Here is a 13,304-nt window from a genome sequence, read left to right as displayed (position 1 = left end):
AGGGGAGGAGGAGGGGAGAGACGCCGCGCTGCCAAAGGGGCGGGGCTCCGCGCGCGCTAGCCGCCGCCAGCCAATCAGCGCTGGGAGCGCCACCCGCCCTCCCTGACGCACGGCGCTGCCATTGGCCGGGGCGGGCGGCGGGGGGCGTGGCCGCGCGCCCGCCATGCTGATCACGCTGTGCTACCTGTACCTGTGGGCGCGCTGGGGGCCGCGCTCGGCCGCGCTCGTCCGCAGCACCGTGCGGAGGCTGCACCGCTCCCGCTGCTCCTTCACCTTCTGCGCCCGCCAGCCGCAGCCCGAGGAGCGCGTCTGCCTCCGCATCGGCGGGAAGGTGTTCTGCACCGGCGAGGCGCAGGTAGAGCCGCGGGGCTGCGCGGGGAGGCGCGGCGGTTGCCGCGGTAACGGGGATGCGGCGGGGGGCGCGGTTGCCGCGGTAACGGGGATGAGCATCCCGGCCCCGCGGAGCCACGGGGATGCGGCTGTGGTTTGGTTCTGGGGATTGGGAAAAATAACGCGCGGAGGGAATTCCCGCGTGGTGTCAGAGCCGGTGGAACGAGGAGGGGACAGCCAGGTGGTCGCTTTGGTGGGAAATGTTAGTTCAGGTGCGCTTTCCTCTCCTCGCTGCTTGCCGGAGCTTGTTGGAGCAGGAAACGGGCTGAGAGATGCTCTGTGTGCCACACATGTGTATTTCTATCTGTGTATATATATATATATCTTTTATATATATCGGAAATAGGAAATATAAATAGGAAATATAAATATAGGAGAGAGTGTGTGTGTGTGTGTGTGTGTGTGTGTGTGCATGCATATATATATATATATATATAGGAAATGTGTATATATATATAGGAATAGGAAATGGGCTGAGGGATGCTCTGTGTGCTACCAATGTGTATTTGTATGTCTATATATATGTATATATAGGAAATAGGAAATATAGAGAGAGGAATGTATATTATATATAGGAAATAGGGAAAATATGTATAGGAATATATATATAGAGAGAGGAAATGGGCTGAGGGATGCTACAAATGTATATTTGTATCTTTTTCTCTCTATATATATACGTATGTATGTGTATTAAGAGCAGCTTTGCAAGGGCAGCAGTGGTTCTAGGAAAGCTTGGCTGGGAAAGCTTGAAAGAATTTCATCAAGTCACAGAATGGTTTGGGTTGGAAGGGACCTTAAAGACCATCGTGTTCCAAGCCCTGCCATGGGCTCCATGCCCCGTCCAAGCTGACCTTGGGCACTTCAGCAGCCACAGTTTGTCTGGGCACCCTGTGCCAGGGCCTCCCCTCCCTCCCTCCCAGGGGAGATTTCCCTCCTAATATCCCATCCAAACCTGCTGACTTTCAGTTTAAGGACATTCCCCCTCATCCTGTCCCTGGGAAAAGCCTCTTTCCATTTTAGCAGCATACTTGGAGAACACATAAGGCTTTAGTCTAAAAATATGTGCTGTGGTTGTGCCTTCAGGATTGGTGTCAGGGCTTTAAAACGTGGCTGGATCTGGAATGTGAACTGTAGAGAGAGCTGGCTGCTTCTCTCCGTACAAAATGTTGTTCTTAGTGAGGAAAATGAGGTGAAAAATGCAAATCACAAATGAGCAGGGCTGGGGGAGGCTGTGGCAGCCCATGAGAGTGGAAAAACCCTGTGCCTGAACCAGCTCCACTTGGCACTGCTGGGAGCAAAACTGAAAGCGAGCTTGCTTGACTCTCAGCATTAGAGGTGGAGCTGGCACTGCCCCCAGCTAGTCTGAATTATTTAAATGAATGGTGGATTTCTCTGAATTTGGCACTAAATGCCAGGATTGGTCTGGGTGAGGCTCTTCTTGATGTGTGCTTTTTGCTGCTGTTGATGTGTGAGAGGTTGGGGATTATTTCAGTTGTTGCAGGCACTGCTGGGAAGGGATTTATGGAGCGTGTCAGCGCCTAAGTGCTCTTCAGGAAGCAGGGAAGCTTTTTGTAAGTTCACTGGGTAAAAAGAACATTTGCAGTGAGGGAAAACAAGATTAGAAATGCTGATGGAGTTGGTTCTATTTAAAACTAGGGGTTTTTTTTGCTATTTAATGAACAGATTATTTCACACTCAAGAGCGATGGTGGCAGTCTCAGAATCTTTGACAACCAAGTGAAATACCTAATTCACATTCCAATAAAGCCCTCAAAAACAAAACAAAGCTGTGTTTAGAGGAGTTCTGCCTCACTTGCCCTGGATTATTGTTCTGTGAAGAGGATTTCAGCTGATTTCTGCTCTTTGCTCCACTCCTGCTCATTTCTGGAACAGCTTCTCCTCAGTCCTTGCACAGCCAGCACATTTTTTTCGGTCTGCAGCGCTGTTCATGCAGACTGATTTTATAATCTGCTCGGTTTATTGGTGTTTATTGGGAGCTGGGAAGCCCTCTGGGGAATTGCAGCTTGGCATGAAGTTTGGCATGGACTCAGGGCTGTTATTCAATATATTTTTGTCTCTTTAAAATATGTGGTGACAGCGTTTGCCTCTGAGAATCCCTGGGGCAGGTCCTGTTGTGCTGCACTTCAGTGTGAGAGCTCTGGCTCTGCATCACTGGGGAGCTCTTTACATCATCTCTGAAGAGATAAAAGGTTAATTCAGATTTTTTTTGGCTTCTGGGCAGCCAGCAAAGCTCCTCTGCTCTCTCAGTAGCTTGGACTGTGATCAGTAGCTTGCTTAAGACACTACAAGTCATAAATTATTACCTGTAAAGGGATTTTTTTTGGTTTGATCTTTAGCCAAGTGGGATGTTTGAGGTGCTTTAAAGCTTCCTGAGCTCAGTTCACTTTCCTGTGGGAGAAATCAGCGTTTGTTTGTGCAGCTTCTGTGCTCAGCAGGGTGGCTGGGTCAGTGAGCTGCCCCCCAGCATTCTGTGCTTTCATTTGGGGTGTGCAGGGATGAATTCAGTGCCACAGGGGAAGGCTTTCCCCATGGAATTGCTGTGGGTGTGTGCTCCTGCTGTGGCAGGAGGGAAATGTGGGAAGTAGTGAAGGTAAGAGGATTTTTTAGGAAGTTGACAAACCAAGATATGTTCTTTGAGCTTTATTACATAATTAAGACAATTAAAAGATAACAACAACTCACTTCTTACTAACAACAGCCAAAAAATGTCTTTGTTATAGAGCATTTAAAAAACGTTTTAACCAGTAACATATCACTAAAACTTACAGATAATTATTCTAGCTAATCACTAAAACCACACCTACTTCAAACAATACTTATATCCTTCCTATTAACAATACACAATTATTAAACTTTAAACCTTCTATCTTACAAAACATATTTTTTTACAGTCTTAAAATCTATCTTAACCAAACCTAAAACAGAGTTGAGTTGTCTCAATTGTTTCATGTTTTGAGTCCTCTCATTGTTTCATGTCCTTGCTTTCTACTTTCAGACTTCACAACAACTAAGTTCTCCACTCTTTCTGTTTCTAAAGCCTCCTTTCACAACTTTCTAAAAATCTTCTTGCCTTTACTATTTCCCACAGCAAAACAGTTGTTTCTAATGTTTGCCTTTTTAAAAATATATCAGACAAATGAAGTTCAATGCAAAATCGATGTAAAAATTAAAAATTGGTGTAAGATTTTTCTGAGAAGCTGTGAGCTGTCTCAAATGTGTTTTCTGATCTGCTGAGTCCAGGTTTTGAGCTTTATTTGATCCTTGCTGAGGGCAAGAGAGGGAATCTTTCGTAATTGAATGAAGAAAACTTTTTGTGCAATGATCTGCTGAGTGGTGGATAGAACAACTGATGGAAAAATTGATTCTGAATGAATTATATCTTTATATTTTATGAGTTTCATAGTGAATGAGGAATTTTGATGCAGAGGCATGAGGCGTCAAAGTTCAGTGTGGATGGGAGAGGAGGATCAGGTGCATGAGGGATGCTGCCAGTGGCAAATGTCCCACAAGGGTCACAGTGCCAGGGGCTCAAGGGTTTTGTGTTCCACCCTCTCCTCCTGTAAAACTGAAAGCTGGAGTTTGGGTTGGCTCAAAAACGTGGCTTCACTTTCAGTTTTACTTTTAGTGCTCCTTTGTAAGGGTTCAGAACATTATCCCTTCCTTTGTCTCCTGGGGAAAGTGAAATAATCATCACCCTTCCTGTAAGGCTGCAGGGTCAGATTTGAATTCAAGCTGGGCATACTTTAAAAAGGAATTCTTACATCAGCTTCTTCCTGCACAGACTTATTCTCCTTTCCTGTTTCTTTCAGTTCCTTGATGATTTAAACAGGTGGAGTGGGCTTCTGGTGTCTCCCTTTCCTCCCCCTGAGGAGCTGCTGCCAGCAGAGCACATTGCTTTTGTGACAGAAAGCATTTCTGCTCACACTGAGGACTTGCAGAAAGGACCTGACTCTTCCAAGGAGGTGAGGAAATCTCTTTGTTTCTTGCACAGAAATGAGGTACAGAAATTCAATATTCTTGCATAGAAAAGAGGTACAGATATTTAATATTCTTGCATAGAAAGTGGTGCAGATATTCAATATTCTTGCATAGAAAGGGGTACAGATATTCAATATTCTTGCACAGAAAGGGGTACAGATATTCAATATTCTTGCATAGAAAGAGGTACAGATATTCAATATTCTTGCACAGAAAGGAGGTACAGATATTCAACATTCTTGCACAGAAAGGGATACATATATTCAGTATTCTTGCACAGAAAGGGGTACAGATGTTCAATATTCTTGCACAGAAAGGGGTACAGTTATTCAATATTCTTGTACAGAAATGAGGTACAGATATTCAATATTCTTGCATAGAAATGAGGTACAGATATTCAATATTCTTACACAGAAATGAGGTACAGATATTCACTATTCTTGCATAGAAATGAGGTACAGATATTCAATATTCTTGCACAGAAAGGAGTACAGATATTCAATATTCTTGCACAGAAAGGGGTGCAGATATTCAATATTCTTGCATAGAAAGGGGTACATATATTCAATATTCTTGCACAGAAAGGGGTACAGATATTCAGTATTCTTGCACAGAAATGAGGTACAGATATTTAATATTCTTGCACAGAAAGGGGTGCAGATATTCAATATTCTTACACAGAAATGAGGTACAGATATTCAATATTCTTGCACAGAAAGGAGTACAGATATTCAATATTCTTGCACAGAAATGAGGTACAGATATTCAATATTCTTGAACAGAAATGAGGTACAGAAATTCAATATTCTTGCACAGAAATGAGGTACAGAAATTCAATATTCTTGCACAGAAAGGGGTACAGATATTCAATATTCTTGCACAGAAAGGGGTACAGATATTCAATATTCTTGCACAGAAAAGGATACAGATATTCAATATTCTTGCACAGAAATTAGGTACAGATATTCAATATTCTTGCATAGAAATGAGGTACAGATATTCAATATTCTTGCACAGAAAGGGATACAGATATTCAATATTCTTGCACAGAAATGAGTACAGATATTCAATATTCTTGCATAGAAAGGGGTACAGATATTCAGTATTCTTGCACAGAAAGGAGGTACAGATATTCAATATTGCATAGAAAGGGGTACAGATATTCAATATTCTTGCATAGAAAGAGGTACAGATATTCAATATTCTTGCTTAGAAATGAGGTACAGATATTCAATATTCTTGCACAGAAATGAGGTACAGATATTCAATGTTCTTACACAGAAAGAGGTACAGATATTCAACATTCTTGCACAGAAAGGGGTGCAGATATTCAATATTCTTGCATAGAAAGAGGTACAGATATTCAATATTCTTGCACAGAAATGAGGTACAGATATTCAATATTCTTGCACAGAAAGGGGTACATATATTCAGTATTCTTGCATAGAAAGGGGTACAGATATTCAATATTCTTGCATAGAAAGAGGTACAGATATTCAATATTCTTGCATAGAAATGAGGTACAGATATTCAATATTCTTGCACAGAAAGGGGTACAGATATTCAATATTCTTGCACAGAAGGGTACAGATATTCAGTATTCTTGCATAGAAATGAGGTACAGATATTCAATATTCTTGCATAGAAATGAGGTACAGATATTCAATATTCTTGCACAGAAAAGGGCACAGATATTCAATATTCTTGCACAGAAATGAGTACAGATATTCAGTATTCTTGCACAGAAAGGGGTACAGATATTCAATATTCTTGCACAGAAATGAGGTACAGATATTCAATATTCTTGCACAGAAAGGAGTACAGATATTCAATATTCTTGCACAGAAAGGGGTACAGATATTCAATATTCTTTCATAGAAAGGGGTACAGATATTCAATATTCTTGCACAGAAAGAGGTACAGATATTCAATATTCTTGCACAGAAAAGAGGTACAGATATTCAATATTCTTGCACAGAAATGAGGTACAGATATTCAATGTTCTTACACAGAAAGGGGTACAGATATTCAATATTCTTGCACAGAAAGGGGTACAGATATTCAATATTCTTGCACAGAAAGGGGTACAGATATTCAATATTCTTGCACAGAAATGAGGTACAGATATTTAATATTCTTGCACAGAAAGGGGTGCAGATATTCAATATTCTTACACAGAAATGAGGTACAGAAATTCAATATTCTTGCGCAGAAAGGGGTGCAGATATTCAATATTCTTGCATAGAAAGAGGTACAGATATTCAATATTCTTGCACAGAAAGAGGTACAGATATTCAATATTCTTGCACAGAAAGAGGTACAGATATTCAATATTCTTGCACAGAAAGGAGGTAGAGATGGGTGGTGATGTTATGGGGAATTAAAAGGGAATTGCTTCATTCAGATCAGTGTGAAGAATTTTGTGTTTCAAACAGACCCAGAGACATTTTGTTGAGATTTTCAGTGGCATATTTCTCTGGCTGTGGGTGAGAATTCCCCCCTGCTCTGGAGGCAGGCTGGGAGAAGTTGGGATTGTTGAGCCTGGAGAAGAAAAGGCTCCAGGGAGAGCTCAGAGCCTAAAGGGGCTCCAGGAGAGCAGCTCTGCACCAGGAATGGAGTGACAGGATACAGGGAATTATTGTATTTGTGGGGTGCCCTGTGGCAGGGAGGAAGGATGAATGTGACTCCATGTTCTCAGAAGGCTGATTTATTATTTTATGATACTATATTATATTCAAGAATACAGAAAGGACACTTAGAGAAGGCTAAAAAGATAATAATGAAAACTCCTGACTCTCTCCAGAGCCCTGACACAGCTTGGCCCTGACTGGGCAAAGAGTGAAAACAACTCCCAGCAGAATGCAATGGAACAATCACCTGTGGGTGAACAATCCCCAAACACATTCCACATGAGCACAGCACAGGAGAAGCAAATCAGACAATTACTGTTTTCCTTTTCTCTGAGACTTCTCAGCTTCCCAGGAGGAAAATTCTGGGTGAAGGGATTGTTCAGAAAATGTGAATGTGACAGGAAATGGCTCCCACTGGGCAAGGGGAGATTTGGGTGGGATATTGGGAAGGAATTCCTGGCTGGCAGGGTGGGCAGGGCTGGGATGGAATTCCATCCCTGGATCCCTGGCAGTGCCCAAGGCCAGGTTGGACACTGGGGCTGGAGCAGCCTGGGGCAGTGGAAAATCCTTCTCCTGCTTTTGTTGAGCTCCCTTTAGGCCCTGGAAAGCTGTGGGAGAGGAGGGATTGATCTCAGTGCCTCCAGGGAAGGGGAAGAAACAGAAAATGTCCATGTCAGGATGTGTCTGGAATCCCAGAGCTCTCCATGGTCCCAGGCTGGGATCACCCCTGGGGCCAGGCATAACTGTGAGAAATGGATTTGGAGAGAATTTTTAAAGCAGCATTAAAAGGGCTTGATTTCATTTGAAACCTTAATTTAAACCCTAAAATCAACAATTCTTCTCCCAAAGCTGACATCCAGCTGTGTACTGTGTGAACCTTCTGTCCAACTTCAAGAATTCTCTCCAAATCCACTTCCCACAAATCCAAATCCACTTGCCCTGGGTGTCCCCAAAGGGCCACCTGTCACCCTTATTTCCTGGAATCAGGACATTTCAGGCTCCTCCTTGGGGTTCACATCCACAGGTGCTCATGGCCTGGCTGCTTCCCTGTGTGAGAATCTGTGTAAAAGAATATTTTAATCTTCAAGTTGTTTATTTTTTATCTTATCAGAAGTTCTCCGCTCTGTCTGCACTAGACTTAGCACACAAAGAGAAGGCAGCAAAAAAAGTCACAAAATGTGCAGTTTCAAGGTCTTTTAAAGCTCTTTAATTAACTCTTAAAGCTATTTTATCTAATTAACTCTTAAAATGCACTTTATTTCTATATTTCTACCAATACCTAATTATTTGTCTGCCACACATCTGTGTTACAACTCTGCCTAACTAATCACTCTATACCACCAACACAATAGAAAATAGAGCAGATAAAGAAGAAAAAGATTAAACAACACCCAAAATCCTCTATTTTGTCTTCTATCTACCTCCATACTAAACCCCCAAAACTCTAAATTTTTCACCCTGTGATAAACTATACAACTGTCTATTTCATAAATTCTAGTTAATTCCAAAGTCTTCAAACCCCTCTCCATAAACAAAAGCCAAATCCAGTCTTCTCCTAAGAATCAAGAGTTGTTAAAACAAACAAAGAAATATTCCCTCAATTCCAGCAGGGATCCAGTGTCCTCCAGGTCACCTTTTCCAGGAGCTGATCCTGCAGGAGGGATCATGGGGAGCAGGGGATAAATGGAATTATCTGGGAATGGGCTCAGCTCCAGCTTTGGGGCTGCCATCAGAATTTGGGAGCCTTCACCCCCTGCCAGTTCTAGAGCAGAGCCTGGATTTGGAGCCTGGGGTCAGGAGGGATGTCCAGAAGTGCTGCCTCAGGGGGAGCTTCAAGGAGCTCCATCAAGCTTGGTGGGACCTTCTCTGCTCAAATCTTCTGCTTCTCATTGCACTGGGCACAGGTTTCCTTGGGGAAAAGCTGCTTCAGCTGCTTTGGAAATGCTTTTATTGCCTTGGGCAGGTGGAATCCATCCAGGTGGGCTCTGCTTCAGGAGATAAATGACCTGTGCCCTCCCTCTTGTACACCTGGGCCAGCTCAGGTGGATGATTTTAATTTTCTTTTAATTTTTGTAGTAGAAAGATCCACAAAAACACCTGCATTGAACCTCTAATTATCTATTCTTTTAGGGTTTACTGGTTTTTTTTTTTTTTTAAATATTCTTGGGTTTGGTTTCGTTTTCCTTAGGTTGGAAAATTTTGCATTCTTATGTGGACATAAATTTGATTTAGAAAGCTCAAAAGTGATAGTCCATGCAAAGAAATGAAAACTAAAGAGGAGAAGGACTGCTGGTTTATTTTGTTTATTGCTCTTTTGTGTGAACACAATAAAGTTCTCTTCATTTTGGTACCTCTGGCTGTCAGCATAGCCAGGGGCTGTGGGAACACATTGCTCTTGGGGCAATTTCTGGCCAAAAAAGCCTTTTTTTTTTTTGTAGGAGTATCAGTGATCTGTGGCTGGTGAGAATGAGGGGGACTCAGAAAAGAGGAGTGTGAATAATGAATGTCTCATCTCTTGCTAAGAGCTGCCCTTTCATCCTTTATTCTGACAGAGTTTTGATTTGGAATTGCCATCCAGATTTGGATTTGGATAGCAGGAAAGCTGGAAAATATTCCCTGCTGGTTTTTGCTCTGCTCTGAGCCAATGGATTGTTGCCTGATTTCAGGGTCAGAGGTTTTGGCAAGAGCTTTGCTTTCTGAGCTGCTTCTTTGGGTTCACTTTATTTGCACTGTGCAGCAATAATTCCATTTTACATCTGAGATTTCCCTTGGTGCCACAGAAGATCAAGAGCACGAACAGATCTTCCTGACAGCCTCCAGGTGTGGGTGTTACTTGTGCCTGTTCTTTGGGTGAGAAAGGATATTTAAATACTCTGTGGATATTTAAATACTCTGTAAATCCCTCACCCTCCACCATGGGCAGTCCCATTGGAGCTGGGACACCTCTGGTGTCACAGAGCTGGGGTTTCACCCCCAAATTCAAGGTGATAAAACCCCACACTCTGCTCCCCTTTTCCTCTTGGAAAGGGATTTTTTTATCACTCAGGATTAGCAGAAATCATGGATCAGGAGATACCCAGCCAGGCTTCTTGTTAGATATCCAAATGCCAGAAATACAAATATGGATTGAGAGCCCTGCAGAGCTGCCCCAGCCCTGGAGGAGCTGGAGCTGCTGCAGAGCCCAGAGGAGGCTCCAGGATGATCCCAGGGCTGGAGCAGCTCTGCTGGCAGGAAAGGCTGGCACAGCTGGCATTGCTCACCTGCACAGGAGAAGCTTTGGGCTGAGCTCAGGGTGGCCTTGCAGGGCCTGCAGGAGCCCCAGGAAAGCTGGAGAGAGACAATTTCCAGGGGATGCAGGGACAGCACACAGGGAATGGCTTCCAACTGAAAAATTACAGGTTTAGGTGGGATGGTGGGAAAAAATCCTTCCCTGGGAGGGTGGGCAGGGCTGGGATGGAATTCCATCCCTGCATCCCTGGCAGTGCCCAAGGCCAGGCTGGAGGTGTCCCTGCCATGGCAGAGTTTGGGAATGGGATAATTTTTAATGTTCCTCCAACCCACAGCACTCTGAGACTGGATGTTCTCGTTTGGGTTTGCTGATTTCTAACCAGAAATTCAGGAGACAGAAGCACTGGGGTTGTTTGTTCTGTTCTTTTGTTCCCTTGGGGAACACCAGGACATCAAAAGCTGCAGCTGGATTCTCTTGGGTGGTGTGTAAACCATTCAATTTCAGTAAATAAAAAGGTAAATTTAGCTGATGGTCTGATTATGAACAAGTGGGATAACTGACAGCTCACCCTCAGTTTGTGCATCCAAAAGAAGTTTTTCCTTTCTTCAGTCAGTTTTGACTCTGGTGTGTGGGGGTGAAAAGCTGAACCTCGTGGCAGAGGTGTCCAAGGGCTGCAGCTGCTCTGAGGGAGTTGCACTTCGTCTCCCCGTGGTTTGGAACATGGCAAAGGCTGATTTTTTGGGGTTTTTTTAGGTCATGAAGGCAGGTTTCTAAAAATTCTTTCATGGGAGGACAAGTGGTTTGTGTATGCAGTTGTGTCTCCTACTTGTGCAATTTTCTTTCCTGGAAAGAGGAATTTTGGATGTAGATAAACATCTTGAACCCTGGGGTTTAGTTAATGCTCCTGGTAATTTTAATTAAAATGAGGAGTTTAAGATTTGAGGAGTTTAAGATTTGCAGTCTGTGAGATTTCCCCACATTTGGTTCCTCACCCTGAACTCTTTGTCCCTCACCACAGCCTCTCAAATGGCTGAGGAGTTTTTGAGTTTCTCATAAAAAATGCACCAACATCACACGTGTTGCAAGCAGAATGCTAAGTGTGGTCATTAATTCACTTATTAATTTATGATACAATCAATTTTTAAAATATATCTGCCCACTTTTACCACTTCTGCATGTAAATATCCCTTCTGCAGAGCTTAACTTTGAATTTTTTACCCAATCTACCTGCAGCCTTGATTCCAAATGCACTCAGAATTGACTTGGGGGATGAAGAATTCCTTGGGAATGGCAAAGGAAGAATTTCATTTCACCTGCCTGCACGAGCCTGTGGATGCACCTTGTAGTTAAACCCTTGTGGTTAAACCCTTGTTGTTTAATTTTGTTCTTTTTCTCAGCATTCTTGCTTGGAGTTTCTGCTGAAGGAAACAAATCCAAGCAGAATTTTCCTTACAGCTCTGCTGCCATTTTGTTGCTTGGAACTTTTAGAGCCTTGATCTTTGGGAATGATTCCTCTCCACTCCCAATTTCCTCCCAACACCTGGTGTGGATATTTTTCTCTTCCTCAATCTTTGCTGCCTAAATCAACCCCCCCTCATTAAATTCTTCAATTTCCTGCAGTTCCTCTTGCAAATTGTTGCTACCTGAGGATTTTTTCCCACCATTTTCCCAACTGAAAGCCATCCATATGCTCTGTTCTAGATTGTCAAGTGGTCAGACTTTTGTTCACCCTTGGCCTATAAACCTGGTGAACCTTTTAAGTTAATTGCTGAAGCCAGTGTAGATAATTTCAGTAGCCTTGGAATAGCCTTCCTGGAAGACAGGCTGCAGATGGAGAACGGGATGGTGCCACACAGGATTGTTTGTAAGTACCCTCCTGATCATTTTTCATACCACAACATTCTTGATTTATGCCTTTTTTAGGACTTTGTGCATAGTTTTTTATACCTACCTGAAAATTTTGCCTTTTTTTTTGGCAGTGTTTTCTTCCTGTTGGGATTCCAGGCTGATCCTTCTGTAGCTCTGCTTTAATTTTGGAGGATTTGGAATGGTTTGGGTTGGAAGGAACCTTAAAAATCATCCATTCCCAGCCCCTGCTGTGGGCTGGGACCCTTCCACTATCCCAGGGTGCTCCAAACCAGAAGTTAGAAAATACTTTCTTTAAATCATGTCTGTTAGATTAACAAATCTATTTTTAAAAATCCAAAACTGGAAGTTTTTAGGCAAATGCTCTCTTTTTTTTTTTCCCATATTTGAAATTAAAGTGTATTCAAAGCTGAACATGGATTGAGAATAATTTGGGCTGGGATTTTTTTGGCTTTTTTTTTTTTTTTTTATAAAGGGGTTTGTATTTGCTTTGCTGTTTTTTTAATGTAGCTCACAGTGCACAGGCAGAAATGAAGGAATGACAAAATCAACAGCATTTAGCTGAAGTGCAAGAGGACAGGAATATTTTCCCAGAAGAATCTGATGGGAAATTCTGTCTCTCTTGGTGCTGTTCTGCATAAATATTCCCCCAAGGAAGGATGGAAGCTGACAGTGTCCCAGTCAGTCCCTTTTTAAAATGTTTCCTGCCTCCTTTTGCTTCCAGTGCTCTGTGGAAGCTGCTCCAGAACAGGCTGGGGGATGCTCTGGGTGGAATAACAGAGGTTGGAAGCTGTGAAATTCCCTTGGGATATCAAAAAAAGAAGAAATCTTGCTTCATGTTTCAGCTCCAAAGGGGATGTAGTTTCATAATAAGGGAAGGGATTGAAGCTGGAGCAACAAAATTTTGTTAATCGGGTTTCTCCCTGGATTAAAAGCATAATAAATTGATTTGGTTGTGTGTGAGTGGGGAAGGATTCAGTAAAATGTTTCGGATTTTGCCTTGAAACCCTCCCTTGTGAGGAGTATTTTTTCTCTCCTCTTTGCTCTGCACATTTCTGGCTGGCAATAATCATCTTTGCTCTTCTCTTCTCACTTGTATTTGCTCTGAATTATCTTCACATTTCTGTCATTTTCAGGGGAAAAGGGGAATTTTTAACAGTTCTTCTTCTTTTCTTGTTTTCCCTTGGATTC

The 13,304-nt window shown here is 42.7% G+C and overlaps 1 protein-coding gene across 1 annotated transcript in view; it reads left to right on the top strand.

The window, feature by feature from the left end:
• Positions 1 to 163: 163 nt before the first annotated feature.
• Positions 164 to 13,304, top strand: part of HLCS (holocarboxylase synthetase) — a gene marked incomplete at its 5' end in the record, with an annotated part of 146,251 nt that continues 133,110 nt past the window's right edge. The window contains 3 exons of the mRNA XM_084226267.1: positions 164 to 355; positions 4,220 to 4,372; positions 11,949 to 12,111. Of these exons, the coding sequence (XP_084082393.1) occupies positions 164 to 355; positions 4,220 to 4,372; positions 11,949 to 12,111 (508 nt within the window). The remainder of the gene's footprint in view (positions 356 to 4,219; positions 4,373 to 11,948; positions 12,112 to 13,304) is intronic.

The sequence above is a fragment of the Fringilla coelebs genome (assembly GCF_963513975.1).
Source record: "Fringilla coelebs genome assembly, chromosome: 2".
NCBI classification, from domain to species: Eukaryota; Metazoa; Chordata; class Aves; order Passeriformes; family Fringillidae; genus Fringilla; species Fringilla coelebs.
The sequence above is the reverse complement of the archived record's forward strand: the minus strand, read 5'-3'. Positions and strand labels throughout refer to the sequence as shown.